General features: G+C 32.6%; 1 protein-coding gene across 2 annotated transcripts in view; it reads left to right on the top strand.

The window, feature by feature from the left end:
- The window catches only part of GEN1 (GEN1 Holliday junction 5' flap endonuclease), a 33,665-nt gene extending 7,880 nt beyond the window's left edge, over positions 1–25,785 (top strand). Inside the window, exons 2-14 of one of the 2 annotated variants that reach the window (XM_036881840.2) lie at positions 1,443–1,618; positions 2,310–2,496; positions 5,656–5,832; positions 7,486–7,596; positions 12,152–12,225; positions 14,253–14,344; positions 15,765–15,915; positions 16,212–16,248; positions 16,338–16,418; positions 17,404–17,534; positions 19,039–19,100; positions 20,617–20,757; positions 21,282–25,785. In XM_036881840.2, coding sequence (XP_036737735.2) covers positions 1,458–1,618; positions 2,310–2,496; positions 5,656–5,832; positions 7,486–7,596; positions 12,152–12,225; positions 14,253–14,344; positions 15,765–15,915; positions 16,212–16,248; positions 16,338–16,418; positions 17,404–17,534; positions 19,039–19,100; positions 20,617–20,757; positions 21,282–22,594 — 2,718 coding nt within the window. In that variant the 5' untranslated portion in view covers positions 1,443–1,457 and the 3' untranslated portion in view covers positions 22,595–25,785. The remainder of the gene's footprint in view (positions 1–1,442; positions 1,619–2,309; positions 2,497–5,655; positions 5,833–7,485; positions 7,597–12,151; positions 12,226–14,252; positions 14,345–15,764; positions 15,916–16,211; positions 16,249–16,337; positions 16,419–17,403; positions 17,535–19,038; positions 19,101–20,616; positions 20,758–21,281) is intronic. The other variant, XM_036881841.2, reaches the window with a different exon arrangement.
- The last annotated feature ends 397 nt before the right edge of the window (positions 25,786–26,182 follow it).

The following is a 26,182-nucleotide window of genomic DNA, read 5'->3' as shown; positions in this document are numbered from 1 at the left end:
GAGGACCCTGTTCTAGAGTCTGCTGGTAACAACTCATCAGCAAATATTTGTACAGTTCTTCATAAAAATGAGTGCACAAAACAGTACTTACGGTGGCACTGGCCACATTATAAAATTAAGATTCAGGAAAATGACAGCAACATTAACAGCATTTATTTTCTTTATTTAACCACGTAAAATTTGAGAAATTTTGCTCTTACTATAGATTTTGTTACAGGAACAGACAATACTGTACTTTTTATTTCAAATGATTTTGCATTGGTTTTGCATTTTGCATGGGGAAAGCCTTTTGACTTAGTATTTTTTCATATTCTACCTTGTGTTTTGCAGATGAGTTAAGGTCATTATTAAGTTGATGATAATCTGGGTTATATTTGTATAGTCAGACCGAATCTTCATTGCAAATGCTACATAATGTTTTTATCAATTAATAACAAAGTAAAGGAAAAACAGATATAAGTGTTTAATAAGGAAACACTGGTCTATAGAAAATACCCAAGCAGGTGACAATAGCAGAGTTTAAGCCAATTTTGTTTATAGAATGTCATGGATGTAGAAAAGAGTTTAGCATTAGTTTTCTTTGAGTAGTGAACTACAGGTGATTTAAACTTTTTTCTTTTAAAAGACTTTTATGTTTTTCCACAATGAACATGTGTGACCTTGCAATTTAAAAAGCCAGTGCTCTTTTTAAATAGATAATTCCAAATTCCTCCAGCTCTCCATCTTCTCTGTACCCCCACTTTTCTGTCACTTTTCCTTAATTAATCCCTTGGTTTTTTTCTTTAGTTTGCCTGCTTACATGGTTCCTTGTTTTGTTTTTCTGTTTTCCTAATTGTGATAGAGGATGAGTCCTATTCTCTAGGTATACAAATCAAAAAGTAAATTCTCAGGAAGACAAATATGATTTACAGCAACTCTGGGTTTTCTACCAATCTCTGCATTTGTTAGCCCTTGTTCTTAGCTGGAACAAAGCCAATTAGCACCATATACTTTTGGTGATTTTTTTCCTTTTATTTTCCAAATTTCATGCAATATTAATGTAACCAGGTAAAAAATTTTCTTCTCAGGCACTGCTAAAGAGAACATAGAGGGCAGAAGGAGAAGGGACAAGGGGACCATTGACATTTCAGTTACATTAAATTTAAAAATAACTTTATCAGTACTGTAAAGAAATCCATCTTTGGTGATGAGTGGATTTTAAGGACAAATTTAGCATGCTACAATCTGTACACAATGTTTAATCTATTAGTTTCATCTATTCATAGCTAGTGATTAATTACCTCATTGTTACTGTTTCTGGTGTTCTTCATTCATTCTGAAAAGCTAATAAGGAGAATCCTCCATCTATTAATTATCCTAAGTTCATAATATATTGTTTGAATTCTTGTTTTGAGCTTCTGTGTCTCTGAACAATTTTTTTTTTTAATGTGTTCAAATAACAGCAGATAATCACCAGGATGGGAGTGAATGACTTGTGGCAAATTCTGGAGCCTGTTAAGCAACACAGCCACCTGCATAGTCTTGGTGGGAAAACCATTGCAGTTGATCTGAGTCTCTGGGTTTGTGAAGCACAGACAGTCAAAAAAATGATCGGAACAGTCATGAAGCCCCACCTCAGGTACAGTAAAAGTTTTTAGAATATAAATATAGGTGCATAAGCAGTCAATGTCTTGGCTTTGTTTCCACTTTATTTCTTTTGTTGTTGTTTTACATTTTGATATTTTAAAATATTAATATATTGACTAGATCTGCCATCTCTATGTTGATGACTCACAAATTTGTACCTCTTTACCCTTTGAGCTATTTGAATTATATAATTCATATAATTAGCTACCTTCTTAACATATCCACTGGGAGCTTTGGTGACTGAAACCCAGAAATATCGGGGACATTCTGCCTGTTTTACCCTCCCCACATCCAATCTATCAGGAAGTCTTGCCAGTTGCTACTTCCAAAGAAGACTCTCTGTTCATAAACTTCTTGGTGTCCAGAGGCACCACCTCAGTGTGTGCCTACATCATCTCTCATCTGTACTGCTGAGACGACTTCTTCACCAGTGTCCCTGCCTCGGCTTTTGTCCCCCTCCAGAGCACTTTCCACACAGCAATTAGAATTATCATAAATCTCCCTTGCTTAAAAACATTCAGTGATTTCTCAGTTCACTTAAGATAAAACCTTAATAAATAAAATGTTACTGCATATAACCTTTTTTATACTAGTCTAATGTTCTTGCCATTATGTCATACTGCTGTGTTGACTTTTGCTATCAATATATGATGATTAATGTATTACTCATTTTTATATTTCAGGAACTTATTTTTTCGTATCTCATATTTAACGCTAATGGATGTGAAACTAGTGTTTGTTATGGAAGGGGAACCGCCAAGGCTAAAAGCTGATGTTATAAGCAAAAGGAATCAGATGCGGTATGGGCCTTCGGGAAAAACATGGCCTCAGAGAACAGGAAGATCACATTTTAAATCAGTTTTAAGAGAGGTGAGCATTCAGTTTTAAGAGAGGTGAGATCTGATTTCAATAATTCTGATTTTAATTAGAGAGTACATTTTATTCTGATAAAGGTTATGAATCATCTTTAATACTCTCTAACCTTCCTATAAATAGAAGGTCAGTGTGGATAGAGAAGAGAGTTTATATTTTGGAGTGAAACTGGCCCAAGTTCAAGTAGCTATGGCATCTAGATCTAAACTCTCAGATGTTGAGTAAGATGTTTAACTTATATCTGCCTCATTTCCTACTCTGTGAAATGAGGGTACTATACTTTGCAGGATTGTGGTGAAAACTACAAAAAAAAATGTAAATGTCTAATATCTAAAGCAACTAGTACGTAGTAGAGACTTGATACATGTTGCCTTTTTATGATATTTTTAGTACTTAATGAACTCCCGTAATAGAGATCCCATCCACACTTCACTCATTCAAAACTAATAATAGTTTGTATATAGAATACATGTTTGGCTTCCCTTAGGGCTCTGCAATTTTTAAAAGTACTTATTGTTTGTATTTCGATATATTTATATATCACCTATAAAATGTACATATTTTCACAAAAGTTAGGCAAAATCTATAGTAAAATAAAATATATAATTAAAACAATTGGAAGCTACTATCATTTGCCTCTTTTCAAATGTATGTATTTTTTAGAATTTGCCATAATAGTGCACAAATAATTTTTTTCTTGTACTTTTCATTTAACATATCCTACCCATAATTCTCTGTTGCCACATTCTATTCAAATTCATAACTTGTAATGGTTGTGCAATATATATAAAGGTATGGAATCATTCTCCATGATTATGTATTGTTTGCTTTTCAACTCTACTATGAGCAAAAATTCAAATGAACATTTTTTGTGTAATTGCTTTTTATTCTGATTTGGGATTTTAAAATAAAATTACCCAAAGTGGGATGGATAGACCAAAGTTTAGGAATCATTTTATAGCTCTTGCCAACTTTTATAGCTATTACTTACTTTCTACTAGTTCAGATATGAGATAAGCAATTTCAGTGTACCCACAGATCATCGGATAGTAGGAGGTTTATTTTTGTTTTATTTAATATGCAAAAAAATATTTCTTTGTCTATATAACATTTGTAAATACATATATGTTTAATATGTGTTGATCTTTTATTGGTGAGGTAAAACATTTAACTTAGTTTTTGTACCTCAGTGAACAGTGGCCATCATGTCCTTGTCCCTCTTGTCTTTTGAGGTTTTAATTTTTTCTTTTGTTAAACTTCTTTATATGTTAAGTATATAAACTTTTTATCATATTTGCTTTTAATTCATATCCCTGTTTTTCTTTTAAATTTTGCTTAAAATTTTCATTTATTGTGAAAGGCACTGTATAACAATCATTTTCTCTTAAATACTTATTTTTTATTCTTATGTGATTTTTTTTAGAAAATAGTTTTCAATTAATTTTTATGCCACCTTAATGAGTATCAATAGCTGAATAAAATATCTGTACTGAATTGTAATTTTTCTCTTATAGTCAGTTCCTGGAAATGTCCATGGTCCACATACTTAGGGCAGTAAATACCTGATATAAGGCAAAAAGATGTCCATCTGTTCTTGACAAAATTGCTCCGTTCCCATTTCTTTATCCCAGTAATTGTGGTGTTCTTAAATTTTTTGTGTCAGTTGAGAGTTGTTTGCCCATTATTCATTTTCCTGTTTCAGTACCCTCCGTTACTAGGCCCTACTTCCTCCTAATCCACAGCCATCTTTTAGGACCAAGCAGGAAAGCACAAATTAGTCTTCTTCCAATACCACCCTCTATGACAGACTTAAGGGTAGGGAAATTTGCAACCAGCCTCATCACAAATTCTATGCTGGGTTTTGAAAAGATTTAGAATGACAAATGACACAAGATTTTGAAATAACTTTCAAACTCTTTTATTATGAAAGGATACTTCTTATAAAGGAAGGTTAAAGCAACAATCATGTTGCAGTGAAGCAAGACCTGTAACTGTCCCCTGAAGTCACCTGCCCAGAGTCCTGAGAAGTACCCTTTTTTTTTCAACATAGTACTTTTTCTTTTTGAACCTTGTCCACCTTGGGCAACATATGGCAGAGGATTGTATTATATAACATAATGTGTAAGCAATTAATCAGTTAAAATAAAAGATGATATTTATTCTATCAATCTCTAGAAACTACAAGTAGCCTCTCTTCCTCACCATACCCAGTATTCCTCAATGATAAAATGCAAGAATGATAAATGACAAGAAAGAATGCACCAGGTTGTAAGGCTAAACTACAAGCTGCTTGGCTGGGTTAAATTCTAACCCAAAGAAAACTCACAGAAGATTATTTATGCATTAGCAAATTGATAGAAACTTCCTGCACAGACATCTGACTCCTCAGGAGCACATCAACTGACCCCTGTGTGGCTTCTCACAATAGGAGAGTTTCACTGTACAGAGGTACTCTGAGGAAGAGAAGAGAACTTTACGGCCTCAAGTTGAAATGTTTAATAGTATCTTCTCTGGAAGAGCTCTGATTGAGTTGCTCCTGTGAGAAGAATTCTTAGTTTTATCAATATAAATCTTAATGTGATTAATTATTAATTATTTAAAAATATTTCCAGGATCTTGAGATAACACTGAACAAAACAATGAAAGCTGAATATTATGTTTTTTGAAAGGATTTTTAAATTTACTTTTTAAAATTGAGTATTGGTTACTTTTTAATTGACATTAAAAATGTTGACCTTTTCATTACAGAAAATTTTAAATCAGTACAGAAGTAACCCATCATCAATCTGAAACAGTTATCAAGTCTTGGCCAATCTCATTTCATCTATCCTTCCATCCATTCCCCTGCCGCCCATTCCCGAACATAATATTGTTTCACTCTCAGTATTTCAGTACCTTTGACTAAAACATAAGGACTCCTAAAAATTAATAAAAACATAGCCATAATACAATTTTTACTATCATACTTAAAAGTTTAACAGTCATTTTTTAAAGCTATAAAGTATTCATTGTTCAAATTTCCAGTGGTTCCTTAAATATCATAATTTGTAAAACACCTACTTACAATAATATTTCTAATGTAGAAATAAGTTAAACACCAAAACTATAGCAATGAAAAATGTTCTTAGATTTCTTGCACCTACTTTTTCTTTTCAGTGTCTTGATATGCTGGAATGCTTAGGAATTCCCTGGGTCCAAGCTGCTGGGGAAGCTGAAGCCATGTGTGCTTATCTCAATGCCCAGGGTTATGTAGACGGCTGCCTCACCAATGATGGAGATGCTTTCCTTTACGGAGCCCAGACTGTTTATCGCAATTTCACCATGAATACCAAGGTATTTTTTTCTTTCTCCATTTCAGCATTTTTACTAGCTACCTTTTTTAAGGAAATTATTTAATGATTAAGTAAAATAATAGGTCCAAAATGCTTGCCATTATGCCTGGCACATAACAATTGCTAAATAAAATGTTTGCTGTCATTAAAAATAGCATTGTCACATAGTTCATTCGCTTTAAAGTGTGGATTTCTCTCCTCAGGGCTTGACTTGTTTCACATGACTTAATTTCTATATCAGTTAAAATAATATATCATAAGATTATGAAATGTATTGCTTTGACCTGGAGTTTCCAGTTTAGTGATGTAACACCTCCAAATATGCAAAGAGAGATATACAAGAATGTTAATTACAGCATTGTTAGTAATCACAAAAATTTGGCAAACAACCCAGATGTCCACTCATCGGGAATGGCTGAATACAGCCATGGTTCTCAAGTAGGGAGGTACTACCAAGGGACATTTTCATTGGAACTACTCAGGGTTGGGCAGGGAAGACTATAGACATTTGGCAGATTGGAGCCAGGAAAGCTATGCCTCTTGCCAAACAATTCTGTTCTCTCTGGAAATGTTAATAGTGTCCCCACTGAGAAACACTACCTCAGAATCCATATAATGTAGTAAGAAGTCATTAAAAAGGTATGTAGTATTGACATTGAAGATATCCCAATATATTAGAGTGCAAAAAATGTTGCAAAATAGTATTTATATATAATTCTGTTTTACTTAAAAATATAGTTTATAATAAATATTTTCATATATCTGTCAACGAATGTTTTTGGAAGAATATGCACCACACTTATACATAATACTTAACTTTAGATGATGTAATTACTGGAAATGTTTACTTCCTAAAATATACATTTTTATGTAGTTGAATTTTGTAAGATGAAAATTACTTTTGTGGACACCAAAAAAACAAGAGGAAAAAAAATACTACATGTATTCTTTAAACCATTTTTGAAAGTATGGCTTTATTTCCAGATACAAACTTCCCTAATGTCCAAAAGTGGAGTATCTCTGCACAGCACCTTTCATAAGCTGAGATGGCATAAAGCAAAGTAGCAATTACCATTAATTTATATGGAAAAACTTTTTAGTGTTCCCAGACATGAAAATAACCTCTCATAGGCTTTTCTGATACGTTAGGACACATCTTGTTAACATATCCACAGAATAAATAAAGGTAAAGCACAGTTGCTCACAGATACAATTCAAAGGTCTGGCAGCCTGATATTGAGGTGCTGGATGTAGTTTGCTGGGAAGGAGCTTGGCAGGACCACTGTCACTGCTCAGGGTGCACAGCCTCTATTGGCAGCTTGCTGTAAAACAAATGCTGAGCACTATTTTTTATTTTCACCTTTTTTCATAAAAGTGAAAATCCTTTTCTGATTTCTTTTGGTCAGAGAAAACAGGTACTAATGTAGACCTTTTGCTAAAGCAAAGTGGTGTAACACGAATTTTTAGGAAAGTGGGGGATATACCTGTTTTGAAGTGTAGGACTGTATGAAGATTCTGGTGACTAGGATAATTCCCTATTTAAACTTTTAGGAATAATTGAGCATTTAGAGACAACTCTGATAAATTATTATTTGTAATATTGTATAGTGTATGTATGTTTGATTTTTGAAGATTAACCTGTACTTTCTTCTAGGACCCACATGTTGACTGTTACACAATGTCATCTATCAAGAGTAAACTAGGTTTGGATAGAGATGCTCTGGTTGGACTAGCAATACTACTGGGCTGTGATTATCTTCCAAAAGTATGCTGAAATGGTTGTATTGTTATTCATAGTATATGTCTTTTTTGATATCTTACAGGCTGTACAAATGTAAATAAATATGGTTATATGATTAAGAATCTAATTTTGAATATAATTTTAGGCATAATAAACTTCAGTAACTAAAATAATCAGCATTTCAAGTGGCATTAAAAGCTGGCTCATTCTAACACTGAATGTTATCAATGAGAATAGAATAATAAGTAGTACTATGGCTTGAATCTCAGTAAATCATTACTCTAGACAGAGATTCACACTCAACTTTGACTACCCTTTTAAAGAAATACAGATATTAACTCTTTTCTTGTCTCATGCTAATATTAGTTTCTATTACTGTTTTGTTGGTTTGTTGGTTTTTCACTCTCCATTGTAGCTTTCTAATTATGTCTATACTTAATTTATTACTATTGCTAGGCAATGTGATTGTTGAAGTAAACCATTCATGCTTTCATGCCTCTTAGCATTGCATGGAGTTTTGTTCATACAAACCTTTTATTTTTATCTTAAGATGCACAATATGGTACTCTGTAACTGATAGGTATAATGGTAAGTGATAAATTAAGAATTATGCTGTTCTTAAATATGGTATTTAAAAATATAAAATGTTTTGTAGCCCTTACTATGTATATAGTTCCATCCTTATGTCCCTACTGATCATCAAATCTAAAGAAGGATAATGTATAATATTTTTCACCAGAGCTTAGGAGAGAGGAAAAAAATTGGATAGTAAAACCTATTTTAATTTCTAATTTATGTCATCATGAACCCTAATTTTTAATTTATGTCATCAGTGGCCAAATAGAGAAATCAACAATTTTTTTTTAACTAATAAGAAAAAGAAGCAGGATGTAGAAACTTATAATAACACAAAAACATAATTACTTTTATTATAATTCTCATTCTGAAATAGAAGATTCTTATTTTCCGTATGTAATTCTATCATCACTGAAGTCTAGAAACAGCCCATGATTGAATATAAGAAAAAAATTTGCAGACATAAACTCACAGAAACCAACTTTAGCTACAGTGGTGTTACATTACATTATTTGACCTTTTGTATCCACTGTAACCAAAAATTCTATTTATATTGCTCTAGTTAAAGATTTTTAAGATGTTACTAACATGATTTGCCTTCAAAAAAGTGTAAGATGTAGCTAATGCTAATATAAGAATGCTGATACACAAAGTATCCAGCAAGGGTACACCAAAGATAAGCTGTAGAGATGGAAAAGGCTTCTGTTGTGTTACATGCTGCCTTTTTAGTAGCTGGATCCTGGGTATAGGTAGTTTGGGAAGGGGATGAGAGTAGAGGGAAGAGACCTCTTTGCCAGCAGGCACTCAGGTTGCTTAAGAAGTGGCTATTTACTAACCAGTTTTGAAGTATTTTAACACTGGTGTGTTTACTGCAGTGCGTATTGGCTAAAGAGCAGCCCTGATTATAAGAACATAGTAAATTTTCAAAAGAACTGGAAGACTCAAATTTAAACCAGAAATTGTCATATGAATTGCACATATATATCTGTGTTGTGTATTGTATTGTGTGTGGTATGTGTTGAAATCTTAATGCTTGTTCTGATTTTCTTGTTATTAATTTCAAGAGTTAACTTGGCACTCTTTTTAGTTCCTTTTTGATGTCTGAGTCTTTAAATGTAAATATTCATATAATTAAATGTACATTCTTTTTCCTGATTACAAATGTAACATGAAGTTAGGCAAAATTAAAATGCTGTTGACCCTGGAAAAACGTGGGAATTAGGGGCGCCAACTCCCTGTGCAGCTCTAAAATCCACATATCACTTTTGACTCCCCCAAAACTGAACTGCTAATAGCCTACTGTTGACCAGAGCCTTACCAATAACATAAACAGTCAATTAACACATATTTTGTATGTCATGTGTATTATATGCTTTTTTCTCAAAATAAAATAAATAAGCTAGGGAAGAGAAAATGGTTTTCAAATTATCCTAAATCTCCAAAAAAATTTCCAATGTATTTATTGGAAAAAATTCATATATAAGTGGGCCCATGCAGTTCAAAACTGTCTTATTCAGGTGTCAAATGTACTATTAAAATAATTAACATAGAAAGTGAAAGCCGTATGTGGGGGGGACTTGGTGAAGGGGAGAATCTAGTAAACATAATGTTCCTCATGTAATTGTAGATTAATGATACCAAAAAAAAAAAAAAAGACAATCAGTAAAGACTAGGGAAGGCAGAAAAAGGTGTCAATAAAATTGCTTGGGGGACTTCAAGCTCTACTACAAAGCCACAGTAATCAAGACAATTTAGTACTGGTACAAGAACAGAGCCACAGACCAGTCGAACAGAATAGAGAATCCAGATATTAACCCAAACATATATGGTCAATTAATATATGATAAAGGAGCCATGGACATACAATGGGGAAATGGCAGCCTCTTCAACAGCTGGTGTTGGCAAAACTGGACAGCTACATGTAAGAGAATGAAACAGGAACATTGTCTAACACCATACACAAAAGTAAATTCAAAATGGATCAAAGACCTGAATGTAAGTCATGAAACCATAAAACTCTTAGAAAAAAACATAGGCAAAAATCTCTTGGACATAAACATGAGTGACTTCTTCATGAACATATCTCCCAGATAAGGGAAACAAAAGCAAAAATGAACAAGTGGGATTACATCAAACTGAAAAGCTTCTGTACAGCAAAGGACACCAACAATAGAACAAAAAGGCATCCTACAATATGGGAGAATATATTCATAAATGACAGATCCAATAAAGGGTTGACATCCAAAATATATAAAGAGCGCACATACCTCAACAAACAAAAAGCAAATAATCCAATCAAAAAATGGTCAGAGGAGCTGAACAGACAGTTCTCCAAAGAAGAAGTTCAGTTGGCGAACAGACACATGAAAAGATGCTCCACATCACTAGTCATCAGAGAAATGCAGATTAAAACCACAATGAGGTATCACCTCACACCAGTAAGGATCGCTACCATCCAAAAGACAAACAACAACAAATGTTGGCGAGGTTTGGTGGAGAAAGGGGGACCCTCCTACACTGCTGGTGGGAATGTAAATTAGTTCAACCATTGTGGAAAGCAATATGGGGGTTCCTCAAAATGCACAAAATAGACTTACCATTTGACCCAGGAATTCCACTCCTAGGAATTTACCCTAAGAATGCAGCAGCCCAGTTTGAAAAAGACATGCACCCCTATGTTTATCACAGCACTATTCACAATAGCCAAGAAATGGAAGCAACCTAAGTGTCCATCAGCAGATGAATGGATAAAGAAGAGGTGGTACATATACACAATAGAATATTATTCAGCCATAAGAAGTAAACAAATCCTACCATTTGCAACAACATGGATGGAGCTAGAGGGTATTATAGTCAGTGAAATAAGCCAGGCGGAGAAAGACAAGTATCAAATGATTTCACTCATATGTGGAATATAAGAACAAAGAAAAAACTGAAGGGACAAAACAGCAGCAGAATCACAAAACCCAAGAATGGACTAACAGTTACCAAAGGGAAAGGGACCTGGGAGGATGGGTGGGAAGGGAGGGATAAGGGGCGGGGGGTAGAAATGGGGCATTATGATTAGCATGTATAATGTGGTGGTGGGGCACAGAAGGGCTGTACAACACAGAGAAGACAAGTAGTGATAAAAAAAAGAAAGTGAAAGCCTATAACAGTTCTGTTCCTCCCTCTTCTGAAGTAAACACTGTCAGTGGTATGGGATATAACCCTCTGACTTTTTGTTTGCATAGATTAACTTTTCTTGTTACATATGGCAACTATCTTAGCACATCCTGTCCCATCATTGCAGAGTTACTGCCTCTTTCAGATGCAGTCGCCCATTGAATCTGTGAACAACAGACACTAGGACAGGGTCCTTCATCCTTGTCGTTGCATATTAAAAGAATTTTACAGAGATTTAGGATTATGCAAGTAGGCAGTGCACTTTCTTAGAGAAGTGAGGAAACAAACACCTTGATAGACCAACGTGAGCTGCTCTTAGAGCATCAGCCCTGGGAAGCAAAGATGTTTATTCATTAGTTATTAGGTGACCTAGCATGAGTAGGGAGGGTTTCAGTTAGCACGAGCACAGTTGGGTTACATACATACCTGTGTGTTACAGTGTCACTCATGTAACATTAGCATATAAATTGTCCACCCAGTGGGGATATATTTAGTACTATGATAAAGAAAAGGCAACTGTAGACACCAAATTTTCCTTATGCACATGTCACAAGTTGTTTGTGTCTCGGTCCATTGATTTTCTGACCAAGGTGTCTCTAAATCTAGGACGTGGTGGTTTAAAACTTGTTAAAACAATAGATTTACATGAAAAACAAGCTATATGGGAGCTTTACAGAGCCAGTGGTCTGAGACACAAGGAACTTGGTCAGGACTCAGGTATTTGGAGCTGGAATGCTCTCTCCTTTTTTTTCTTTCTCTACCTATCTTAACATACCACACTTCATTCATCCACTCCCTAATGATTAACATTTGAATTTCTTTCCCACTTTCTGAAAAGGGAGTCCCTGGAGTCGGCAAGGAGCAAGCGTTAAAACTTGTACAGATTGTGAAAGGGCAAAGTTTACTTCAGAGGTAAACAAAAATTACTTTTACTTGTGACGTTAGACTTTTATTCTTGTTGAAATTAATAGTGAATATTACAAAAAGTAGTTTGCTTTCCAAAGAAGGGTTTTTGTATTTTTAAGCTGATTTATATTTTCATTTAAAATCACTTATTTTTATTTATCATGAAGTTTTCCAAAGAAAGGAATAAGAGTATGTGTTCCAAGGCATTCTGTGTTTCTTTCAATATTATTAGCTCACTGCAAACACAAGTAGTAAGATGTCAAATGTGTTTATTTATAACCATGGGCATTTGCCACCAGCTATTTTAGACTGTTTTGCCACCAAGTTAAACTAAGTATGACACTGAAATAATTTTACATTTAAAATTATTTTTCATATAAAGTACTTTGATATTATATTTATTTTCAATTAATGAAACGCCTGATGTTGCAAATATTTAATAAGTAACATTTGATCAAAATTTTTGTTTGACTACCCTTTGTTCTATAGCCACATATTTAGTAATACTTTAATTCTAATTAATTTAGACCATTCACTGAGGATTCAAGACAATTCAGATACAGAAAATATTGAAGTTAACAAACTATGCTATTTAGTTTTGAAAGCATGTGAATTATATTTACGTGATAAAAGCACAGTTTATAAAAATTAATATAAATGATGATAAAATAATGTTAGGCAGGAAAATAGATATGAGTGGATTGACAATTATAGAATGAGTAAGAAGAAAAGGAATAAGACACTGGGAAACGTAAAGCAGTCTTGGCCCCCAGGAGATCTGAGATGGTGAGTATATGAAAGGAAACATTAAGTTGTAGGATTTAAGAAGGAATGGCCATGTAAAGAATTTCACATCACTGTACTTTCTTCTATAACTCTATAAAGCTCAATAGCTTTAATTTAACTTAATTTAATTTAATAGATTTAAGATTTCAATAAACCGATTATTATGCCAAAGCTGGGGGGGAAGCCATATTTTGGCATGAAGTGAATTAAGGAACCGTTTGACAATTGTGAGGAATGATACAAAGAATGAAAAGCAAGCAAATACAGTACTTGGCTAATCACTACAAATCACTCTTACTGAAACAGTTGCAGCAAATCGGTACTTTTGGCAACATTTCATTAAATATTTGTCGTAACACTTGAAAACAGTGAAATTACATTTCTTGTTATAATTATCTGTCATTTTAATTTTGATTAATTTACACTGACTTTCCCCCTAGTTATTTGTAATTTTTGAGGTTCTATTTATTGTTCATCCAGCAGCATTTAATGCTTATTTTCAGCATGTTTGTATTTGGCCTTTGTAGTAAATGAATTAGAAATCCCAAAAGCTAAATAATAACTCTCAGTAACAGATACTACACAACAAACTAAAGAAATAATTTAGCTTTTTATTAGAACTTTAACTTGTGTAAGTACAAGAACATAATTCAGAATACTTATGTTTTATGATGAATACTATTGAACCATCTGTTTGTATAAGAGATTAAGAGAATGATAATTTCACATGATCTAGATTTTTTAAACAGTTTTTACCCAGGAGTTTAATGTTGTATTTACTGTTATGCTTTACCCTTTACCCTTTTTCTGATGAAGAACAGTGTTTATGTACATGATTATGTTTGCTTTATAACTTGGCATACAAAAAAGAGATCAAAACACATGTATACAAATCATTCTCCCCACTTTTTGCTGCCTAATTTAAGATTCCTTAAAAAAAAAAGCTGGATGACTATATGAATGCACACAACCATTTCTCTTCTCCCTTTCCCTTTCCCTCCACCCCCTCCAACCTCCTCTCCCTCCCTCCCTCTCTCTCTCTGACTCTACCCTGTTGAAATTCTGTCCTTAGGACCACATTTAAAAATTGAGGGTTTTCCCAGGCTGGATCAGCAACTTAATCTGCCACCAAAGGGAAAATAAGTAGGCAAGTGGAAGGGAACAGAATAGTCTGATATTTGAGAACATGGCATTTTTGGTGACCTTTCATTTTCATATTTTCTCTGTTAAACCATTCTCTTTTAAAGGTTTACTCAGTGGAATGAAAAATCTTGTTACTCTAATCCCCAACCGCTGGTTAATAAAAAACCAGCTCATTGCTCTGTGTGTTCCCATCCAGGTAAGCAGACATAATGAATGACATCTCTAAAGTATTAATGTCTGATACCCACGTTTTCATCTTTGTTCTTATAGACTTTTACATGCCTGTCTTCCTCACTAGATTGGGAATCCTGAGTCAGCAGTATTACATATACATTGGCACTCAATAAATGTTAATTGAATGAAATAATGTTAGGTACATATAGGATAAGAGCAGTTTCAAACTATGATACCAAATTACTTTGATCTTAAAATCATATACAAATCCATTTTAAGAAAAATGCTGATGAGTTTTAGGGGAAAATGGAACTGAAACCATTTGTATTCATGTCAGTGATATATATTTGTATATTTAAATGATTCTTAACTGTCCTAAAGTACATTTTTATTGTGTATGAAGATAGTGACTTAAAACTAATTTCTAATGCATGTTCATTATTATTGAAAATAACTTGGTTCCTCTTCATTTGTCCTGGTAAAAAAAAGATGCCACTGACATATACTAGATTAGAAAGACTGTTCACTCCCAGGAGAGATTAGGAGATTGTTTTAGCTCATCTTTTAAAAGAAATTCTCCTTTATTTGTCTTAGTATGTGTTCATTAACATTGGTAAGTTATAAATGAAATCATAGAAGAAATAAATATATTTTAAATAAGATTCCATTCTATGGTTTTTCTATGCAAATTGTTTCAGCATATCAATTTAAATTATTGAAACCATTTACACTTAGTATTTGTAAGAACTGTGAATACTAACTTAAGTACAGTATACAATGTCAGCCATTCCGTAATTTTTGACAACCTTATAAATGATGATCTTAGGGTCATATCAGTTGTGAATGTTTTTCTGTATTCTCAAAATAGTGCTGAAGGTGATTATGCTCTACTTTTAAAAGGAACTGGGGTACCATACCCATACCACAATCATAATTTGATCATGCTAAGCATAGTTAAAAATAGCAATACAGGTAACTGAGAGCTAGACCGTAGCAGAGATAACTAATTGCTATATTCCTTTATTCCCATTAAAGAAAACATTTCATGAATTTCTCTTAAGTAAATAATATTTTTTAATACTAGTAATTACATCTTACTTTTCTTGTATGTAGCTATCAAATAAACCACAAAGTTTTCCATTGTTGATTATTATATATGTATCATTTCAAGTTAGAAATGAACACTTTCTCTGTCAGAAGAGTAATTTTCAGGAAAAAAAATAGTATGATAATAATAGCTCAGGATCTAACTTATCCAAAGAATTTCTATAGTGTTCATTACTCTATTCAGTCTAAATGTATGGAAACCCTTCTACGTGCTAGGCCCTGTGCTAGGCAGTATTCATTTTTGACAATTTGGGTTAAGGGCAAAAGAAAAAATGTACATAGAAGATAATTTCTAAAAAGCAGTGAAAATCATACTTCTTTGTGTCTCCATAAAGGTTCACCTAAGGATCATGAACGTAATGGATGCAAATTATGTAAAACTGATCAATACTGTGAACCACATGATTATGAATACTGTTGTCCTTGTGAGTGGCACTGTACAGAATATGATAGGCAACTAAATGCAGTAGAGAACAGTATTAAGAAGTAAGTTTTTTTCTAACTCATTTTTTTCTGGCATGACCTATTTATACATTTGTGGTTGAATTATTTCCAAATAACCTTCTCCGATGTCTAGATTAGTAACATTTCACAAAATCCTTTTCCTGTTTCTGTTCAAAAGTAGGCTATCTCAGAAGAGAGTAATTTAATAGTTATTCAAAGAGAAGCTTGATAACTATACAAAGACATTTTTCATTAAATGAGAGGAGATTGGATGAGATAATTTTTGAGTGTCTAAATATGCCTGATTGTATTAATACATGTATATAATTTACTTTCAGAAAAGCCTGCAATTGTGAGGGATTCCCATTCTATGAGGTAATAACTAATAATTTAAATGTGTGTGTATTTCAGAAGCTTTTTTTTAAAAGTTTGAAGTCTCAGTTCCTATTTTCTTTTCTTGCTAGGTTATTCAAGAATTCCTTTTGAACAAGGATAAATTGGTGAAGACAATCAGGTACCAAAGACCTGATTTATTATTGTTTCAGGTATCTGCAAATAAATTCTTACTTTACAGTATGAAGTTGGATACTAAGAAAACAAAAAGGAATAATCACTTTGACTGATCTGAAAGATTTAAAATAGACAGCTATTTAAAAAATACAGAAATAAAAAAAATAGCTATTGATTGCCCATAAATTTTTTAGCATACATTTCTAATCTTCATTCTTTTGCCACACAGTAACCACACTTTGTAGACGTAAGACAAATTACAACTATACTGTTCTAAAGAAGACACCTTAAATCCCATGTACAGATATATTGTATACAGACATATGCTGGGAAAGTGTTGCTAATAACCAGAGACTGTTAGGATCAAGTATCTCATGAAAGGCAGTATAGTTTACAAGAGCACTGAGATTAGTAATGAGTGATGTAAATTTAAATTTGGACAGTCTGTTACTTACTTTGTGACCGTCAAAATAGATATGTGTTATCCTCAAAATAGAAATAATATTAGTTATGACATCGTGTAAGGATTATTATAAAATAATATTCCAAAAGCTTCTGTAATATACACACATTTAAATGAGATTATTTATATTAACCTCTAATACAGTGTCTAGAGAAACAGTGGGTCAATAAACTGTAAAGACTTATTGCTTATCCTTACAAACAACAGAAACAATAATAGCAACCATATTTATTGAACAGTTAAAATTTGCTATTATATTTAACACATTACATATAATCTCACTTAATCTTTGAGCTAGGTTATATTTTATAGATGGAAAACCCGAAGCTAAGAGAGGCCAAGAAATTTATACACCATTTAGGAAACTTCATACTGGCATTTAAACTGGGAACCCTCATACTTAATCATCATGTAATAGTGCCTCTTTTGTTCTTTCTGGGAATATTCTCATTAATACTACTTAAATGTTAATTCTGAAGGGAAAATAATGTCCCCTGAGAGTGCTGTTTGTCTCCAAGAGATAATAACATCTTGTTTTATTTTCATTACATCTCCAGAGATATACTCTTGAAAAAATGGAGTGGCCCAATCACTATGCATGTGAGAAGCTGTTGGTGCTTTTGACCCACTATGACATGATAGAAAGGAAGCATGGCAGAAAGAACTCTTACCAACTACAGCCAGTTCGGTAATGTAAAGAATTGTATGAAGAAGTCTGTGTTTCAAGTTAAATATCTTATAATCTTATAAACATTCTTCTTAATATCTTTAATATCAGGATATACAGCTCTTTGTTTTCTAAAGATGAAGGAAGGGTCTATTGGAATACTAAAAGTTTATTCAGGGTTTACAGTCAACAGAACATGGTAAGTTACTGCTTTGATACACTTTCCAGCTTTAAATACATAGTAACAATAGGTTGTTAAAAGAAATAAATACAAAGTATAGCCTGGCTTAACCAGACAGCTAATTCAATGGACCAGGAAGGGAACAAAAATGTACTGAGTGGAGTGAATAAACTAAGAATTGGTGAATCTCAATAAAGGGTATATGAGTATTCATTGTCTAGGCCTTATAACTATTCCAAAGGTTTGAACATATTCAAACTAAAAAGTTTGGGGGAAAGTATCAAAGAAAAAAGATAAACTACAAAACAATGACAATATTATTCCACACATCTTTCAAGACAGTAATAGAAGCCAGAAGATGATAATATTTCAAAGCTTTGAGTAGAAATAATTGGCAACCCAGACATCATTAAGACATTATTTACTAGTTGGTAAGGCATTTTCAGACATATGAAGACTAAGAGTTTGTCATTCACAAACCTTCATTAAAAGCACTGTTAAGGAATGTACTTCAGCAAGTAGAAAAATGAATCCTTTGGGAAGATGTGAATAATAAGAAGCAGTGGTCAGCCTAGAAAGCAGTAAAACATATTTAGCTAATTAAATAAACTGGAAAAAATATGTATATAAATATCTGCATAATGTTTAATGATTAATATATGATAATAAAAAACTAAAACTCCAAAAGTATGCATACAAACATTTAAGGATAACCACTAAAACATTAGAAATACAATCTCTATCTTCCAAACCAATGTCTAAAAAATTGGAAGATAATACTATCAAACCAAAAGAATACACGAAAGAAGAAGGGGGGAAAAAAGTAGACTAGAAAAGACAAAATAAGATGTATGAATGAGTCCAACTAAATTGGTAATCCCAATAAATGTAAGTGGATTAAGCTCATCTAATTAAATGAATAAATAAACAAAATTCAGCAATATTCTGCTATTTGTAGGGCATGTGCAGAATAAAATGGCACAGATTTTGAAAATAAAGAGATTCAAAAGATTTACCAGACACATATTTATGAAAGTGATAGAGCAAAATTAACAGAAACAAAATAAACTTTAAAACAAAAATCTTTATTATGGAAAAGAAGAATACTGAATAACAATGAAAGGAGCAAGCTACTGATAGGATCTAAGAATTATAAATTCTATGCACCTAACAAATTATCTTCTGGATGAACTAGCTCAAGGAATAACTGCAATAATTCCTTATAATATTTTTAGAATATTCTAAAAATAGAATAAAAATGGAAATTGAATTATGCAATCTATATATTGAAAATTTCCAAATAACTCATGCAATTGGACCTCATTAGGTGAATTTCTTTTTCAGAATTGTTAAAACCCGGATCAGAAATGGAGTTCGTTGCTTTGAAATAGAATGGGAAAAGCCTGGTATGTATTCATTTTAAGCAAAATTTGTAACATTTGACCATATAAGTTTAACAAATATTGTATATATATGTATATATATAAAAAATAAAGAAGAAATATATCATATGTACTGAGGATCAATTTCATAGTTTACCTGTGCTATTTAAATAGGCTTTGACTAATAGTAAATATGAAAACTTCAAGTGATTTTATTATAATATCTCAAATTATATTTCTTTTACAATTAATGTTTAAGAAAATAATATGGAAATAGTTTTGATTTATATTTCTCAAGAAAATGCTGCTACAAATGGTCTGGTCATTGGATTTCATTGTGTAGCTGGGTCTAAAATCAAGGTTGCTGAATAGTATGTAGGGTATTCTTCCTCTCTTTTCTTTATTTTTTTTTAGTTTTATTGAGAATTTATAATTGTCAAATAACTTTTATTTTGCTATAGACAGATATACAGTGAGCTCTGAATTAGCTCCAAAACTGAAGGCAAGGAAAGCACAGATCATTTAAAATGGAAAATAATCCCAAATTCATTTCTATGTGGCTTTGAAGTTAGATTGTGTGGTTATATGCGAATAAGTGGAAGAGCACTCTGTCACTGACAGTTTAAGTTATAGGTGACTTTGAAGAATGAAATTATAAAGTAGATAAATCATTCTAAACAATAATGGGAAAATAGCTGAAAATTTTTAAAAGCTGTTTAGGAACAGTGCCACCAACTGAAATATATTTTGAGAAAAGAAATTGGCATTAACCCAGTTTGGCAATGCATCAAGGGTCCAGAATTGAGGATTAGGTACCCACTTTCACTTACCCTTGTGGGAGCTCTCCCTTAAGGAAGAAAATGGACCCCAAATAGTTTCACTAAGAAACACTTTGAAGTTCACCTGTTTCCATTGTTTGTACCTGAAACACATCAACTAGTTTGGCTTCTTATGTAGTTGTGCTCTTACATAGAATAAACACAAGAATTTAGTCTACTATTTGTATATCTTAATGTGAATTTACATATGAGCATTCTCATTTTCATTTATCAGTGGCTTGTCAGTCCAGTAAATCTGGGTATATCCTCAAGACATTGTTAACCTCTGAAACAACAATCTGGAAAATAGTAATAATTTTGATGACCCTGTTAATTCTGCTCTTTTTAGAAGCCACTGCTAAAAAAAGCTAATGTTGAAGTTTTAAGAAGCTATTCCCGTTCTTCATATGGAATTTTAACACTTAATTATACTAAATGAAAACCAACTAACCTTGTCTAAATAAACAGTTTCCTATCTTCTAAGCTGCCCCTCCCATCTCTGAAACAAGTTCTAATTTAAAAGGAATCTCCTTCTAGCTCTTACCAAGCAGAAAATCAATTCTAGTATCAACAGATTACTAGGATAGAGATAACATAAAGTACAATTTGCCATAAATTATCCATTTGTGAATGACTTAGTTTATGTGGTAAACTTAGTTACCTGAAAAATCAAAATTTTCAAATCTAGTCAAGGCTGTTTTACTGTATTTATAATCTTTTAGAGCATTATGCTATAGAAGATACACATGGAGAATTGGTTCTGCAAACAACAGAAAAAGAATCATTGTTTGAAGCAGCTTATCCTGAGATTGTTGCTGTTTACCAAAAACAAAACTTAGAAATTAAAGGGAAGAAACAGAAGAGTAAGTGTTTCATTTGAGAGCTATTTATACCACATTCAAAAATATTATAGAAGAGTTACCTCTCTGCTTAAATCTATCTTGTCTAAAGTTTGCTGAGAGCTCTATAAAATCAAGAGTAAGGATTATCCTCTTGCTTCTTTGTCTTGGCACTCTTCTTTTAAAGCTAAAAGCCAAGAGTAAACTATTCTGCTCTGTGTCTGCTTACTTTACAAAATGTTAATCATAGTAATGAGACTAGCTACTTAGTGAACAACTAGTATATATAACATATTTTGTATTATAAATACATTTTCTTTATTTCCCAGAACTTGGTAAGGAAAACAATTTGATTATGACATTGTGTACAAAAGAAAATAATTTATAGTATTTTGTTATAGTTATTTATCATACAGTTTTCATGAATGCACTGAGACAACACAAAAAATGCTCATACAGAAAATCCCTTATCTGAACTCTTAGTTTGTTTACCTGAGTTAAGGAAAATAAAATAGATTTTAATAGTATTCTTTTTTTTTTCTTTTCAGATATGAAAATTAAACCTAAAGGAAATAATTTGCTAGAATCAGATGATATGATGTATTTTCAGTCACACATGAGTTTAAAACCCACATGTGAAATCTTTTCTAAGCAGAATTCCAAGTTAAATTTGGAAATTTTTCCTGATTCTCCATCACCCCAGGAATCTAATGCTGTGTTGTCGAATAGCTTGCTTTTACCTGAAGACACTCCCTGTGTGAATATACAATGGTTAATGTCTCCAAGACCTTTGGCTATGCAGCAAATTAAAACTGTCAGTAAGTCTCTAATCTCAGAACCTAGTCAAACCAATACCTCATCCCATAATATAGCAGTGATTGCTGATCTACACTTGAGCACCATTGACTGGGAAGGTACTTCTTTTAGTAAATCTCCAGCTATCCCAAGGAACACTTTCCCTCATGATTTAAAATCAGAACTTGAAACAGCCATCCCTGATAACTTTAAAAATAACCCAGAACAATTGTCAGGTGAATCAAAATGGTGCACCACAAACATTAATAAAGTATTGGATCAGGATCTTCAAAAGACTAATTCTGAAGAACATCTACTTTCTGGCATCACTGATTTACACCTTCAGGATTTGCCTTTAAAGGAACGAATACATGTAAAATCATTATCTCTTCAGGATAATGTACAAGCAGATGTTGACCTAAAAACTCTGTCCCTACTTACTGCAAAAGAATCTTATATTACTAACAGCAGTTCTGATTGTCAGTCACATCTCTCAAAGGATCTTCCAGGAGTTCATTTGCAAAATGAATCTAGAAACTCTGAAGTTCTAAAAGGAGACCAGCTGTTTCAGAATTATAAAGTGAATACTTATATACCTTTTTCTGTCAAGAACCCAATAGTAAAACCCTCCAGCATTAGAACTGGACCATCAAATACTTCTTTCAATCATAGTAGAAAAGTTGATGAACAAACTGCTCGGAAAATTGTAATGAAGACGAGCGTTGGCCTAGATAGACATTCCTCTGAAGAAAAAAGTGTCCCAGTATTGGAGAAAGCTAAGTGTTCAACTCAGAAAATAAAGCAGAGTTCTTGGAAGCATTACCCAGCCCAATTCAAGAAAAATGACACCAACAAATTGAGTAACTCTAACATACATGTTAAAGAAACTGAACAGTGTGTTCAGGCATATAAAACAGATGGAAATGAAGAAAACTGTTCCCCAGACGCAGCAAAAGGTTCTCTGAGGTTTGTACAGCATCGTAAGGGAAAAGATGACTCTAATAATTACTCGGATAGTCCCCTCCCTTTGTGTCAGAGATTAAAACTAAGGTTTCAAAACACTTGAAATGAAACTTAATATATTTAAGTATATGTTATTATTTTAGTACTATCGGCATTAGCAAAGGCAGAAAGAAGATATCTAGTTAATGGTTAGTAGAAAAATGTAATGTAGTTCTAAATCTCATGGGACACTTTTGCCACTTTAATTAAAATTGTAGTTTAAAAATATTACCTAAAACTGCAGTTTTAAAGGATGATCCTTGTGAAAACTTTAGAAAATATGTGTTTTTAAAATATTCTTTTGCTGTTTTTCGTATCTCTATTGATTATTCTTTAGTTGTAGCTTTAAAGTGTTAGTACAGTTCTAGATAGAATAAATCCTTTGGCACATTTTTACTCATTTCTTCTACAAGCTTCTAAAGTACTTGTTTATATTACAGCTCATTCCCAAGAGTATAACTTTTTGTAACTGTCTACACTCTCACAATGTTTTCTATGCTGCCTTTCCTGACAGTTACTTTTTCTTTTAATGTGAAGATACTTTTAAGTGTGCTCTGCCAGTTTGATGACATTATTCTCCTTTGTGAGGGGCCAAGATGGAAAAAGAGGCAACTGATCAATGTATATAATAAAAATGATGGTTGTAATAGCTGAACAAACTGAGGAAAGCTACTCCTTACATATCCCCAAAAGTTCACAGGCATGCCAAGTGGACTTGGAAGATAGAATGCATAAGCAGAGGAAAATTAGAAATTTCCAGAGGATCACATAGTTAATTAATGGTATGGGATTTCTTGCTTCCTAATGCCCTGGTTTTTCTGTTTTCTTTTTCTTTTATAGCACGTTTTTCTTTTCCTTTTTAAAATATGAATCTATATAATATTGACTTCAATACCTCCAAATATTAAGTTGTGTACTCATTTATTTAGCACTCAAACAGTCTGGAAGCAACCAGATTGGAAAGGAAAAAGCAAAACTGTCGCTCTTTGCAGATGACAGATCTTTTATATACAGAAGTCTAAGAAATCCATTAAAAGCTATTAGAACTGATAAATGAACTCAGCAAGGTTGCAGGATACAAGATCAAATTACAAACATCAGTTGTATTTCTAAGCATCCATGGTGAATAATACTAAATGAAATGAAGAAAATTCCATCTACAACATCAAAAAGAATAAAATTAAATAAATGTAACAAAATAAATGCAATTTATACTCTCAATACTATATTGTTTAAAGAAATTAAGGAAAATAAACAGAAAGCTACCCCATGTTCATGGATTAAAAGACTTGATATTAAGATGGCAATACTCCCCAAATTTGTAGATTCAATGCAATCCTCAGCAAGTCCAGCTGATTTCTTTGCAGAAATTGACAAGCTGATTCTAACATTCATATGGACATTTAAAACAGAATAGACAAAGCAATCTAAAACAAATTGGAGGTCTCACCCTTCCTGTTTCTGATTTCAAAACTTACTACAAAGCTACAGTAATGAAGAATATTGTAATGGCATAAAGGTAGATATATAGATCAATGGGATAGAATTAAGGGTCCAGGAATATGTGCTCACATTTATGTTCAATTGGTTTTCAACTCGAGTACCAAAACAATTCATGTGGGGAAATAATAGTCTTTCAGCAGAAGCTACTGGCATAACTGGATGTCCACATGCAAGAAGATGGAAGTCTTATCCCAACCTCTTACAATATATAAAATTTAGCTCAAAATGTACCAAAGACCTAAATGTAAGAGCTAAAACTATAAAATTCTTAGAAAAAAACAGACATAATCTTTGTGACTTTGGACTAAGTAAGGATTTCTTAAATAGACAAGTAGTGATTCTATAGCATCTTACTACGCTGATCGACAGTGACTGTAACGGGTATGTGGTGGGGACTTGATAATAGGGGGAGTCTAGTAACCATAATGTTGTTCATGTAATTGTACATTAATGATAGCAAAATTAAAATTAAAATAAATAAATGAAGAAAAAAAAATATGACACCGAAAGCTCAGTCAAGAAGAAAAAAAAATAGATGAGCTTCATCAAAAGTAAAAAAAATTTATGTTTCAAAGGACTCAAGAAGATGAACAGCAAAAATCCACAAAATTGGAGAAAATATTTTAAAATTATAAACATGATAAGGAACTTTAATCCATAATGACTTTCAAAAAGCTTACACCTCAGTAATCAAAAGACAAATAACTTAAAAGTGGGTAAATTCTGAAAGGACATTTCTGCAAAGAAGATACACAAATAGCCATACACAAAAACACATGAAAAAATTCTCAAGATCATTAATTTATCATAAAAATGCAAATCACAACCACAATGAGACACCACTTCACCCTTAATAGGATAACTAGAATAAAAAAAGACAGATAACAAGTGTTGGTGAGGATGTGGAGAAATTGGAACCCTCATAACCTGCTGGTCTAGATGTAAAATGTACAGCCACTTTGGAAAAAGTACAGTGGTTCCTCAAATGGTTAAACATAGTTACCGTATGATCCAGCAAATGCACTCCCTGGCATGTGTCTAAGAGAAATTAAACCATACATCCACACAAGGGCACACAAATGTCTGTAGCAGCATTATTCATAACTCAAAAAGAATCAACCTGAATGCCAATCAACTGATGAATGGATAAACAATGTATATCAAAACATGGAATGGAATATCAGCAATAAGAAGAAATGAAGTATGAATACATATTGCAACATGATGGCCCTTGAAAACATGCTCAGTGAAAGAGGCCATTCACAAAAGACCACATATATGATTCAATTTATGTAAAACATTCCAAATAGGCAAATGTATAATCTATAGAAACAGAGGAGAGCCATGGTTGTTAAGGGCTTGGGGAGAAGGTAGGGAGGTAGAAGGGAAATGTCTGCTAATGGATGGGTTTGGGAGGGAGTGGGTAGATGATAGAAATACTCTACAATTGATTGTGGTGATTGTTCAAAAGTGAAAATACTAGAACCATTGAATTGTGCAATTTAAGTGGATAAATGCTATGGTATGTGAATTATAGCATAATAAAGCTGTTTTAAAAGCAAAACTGTAAAGTGTATAGTATTTTTTTAATATGTAAAGTATATAGTATTTAACCTCATTCCCACATATGCAACACCATTATTTTCTAGATTAGGAAACAAGTCCAGAGAAATTAAGAGATTTGTCCAAGACTGGAGATGAAATTTTGTTTTACTAATCTAGTGTTTATTACATTATGCCATGTTGTAAATATAGACTAAAATTTAGAGTATTTTTGAATTTTTGTGCTTTTTCTGCAGTTACAATTTTGTGTTTTGAAAATTCCACTGAATATATATATTAAATGCTCTGAATCAAGTTCTACGTTTTAGAAAAGTGTCATGTTTGCAGAGACATATATAAAATCCTTGTGAGCAAGGCGAATCCTAAGTAAAGGTAATCAGTCCTCTGCTTCTCAAAATATATATAGTTTAATCCGTGGTTATTTGTGTAAGTGTTACTTTTTAAGGTAATACTTTCTTGTGGTTAATAAAGGTGAAATAGTACACAAAATATAGAGTGAAAAATTCAATCTCCTTTCTATCCTTAATGCCTGGACTCCAATTCTTACATTAGAGGAAAATGTAGTTCCTAATTTCTTACAGATCTG

The sequence above is a fragment of the Manis pentadactyla genome, chromosome 2 (assembly GCF_030020395.1).
Source record: "Manis pentadactyla isolate mManPen7 chromosome 2, mManPen7.hap1, whole genome shotgun sequence".
NCBI classification, from domain to species: domain Eukaryota; kingdom Metazoa; phylum Chordata; class Mammalia; order Pholidota; family Manidae; genus Manis; species Manis pentadactyla.
Note: the sequence above shows the minus strand (reverse complement) of the source record. Positions and strands in the feature narration are given on the sequence as shown.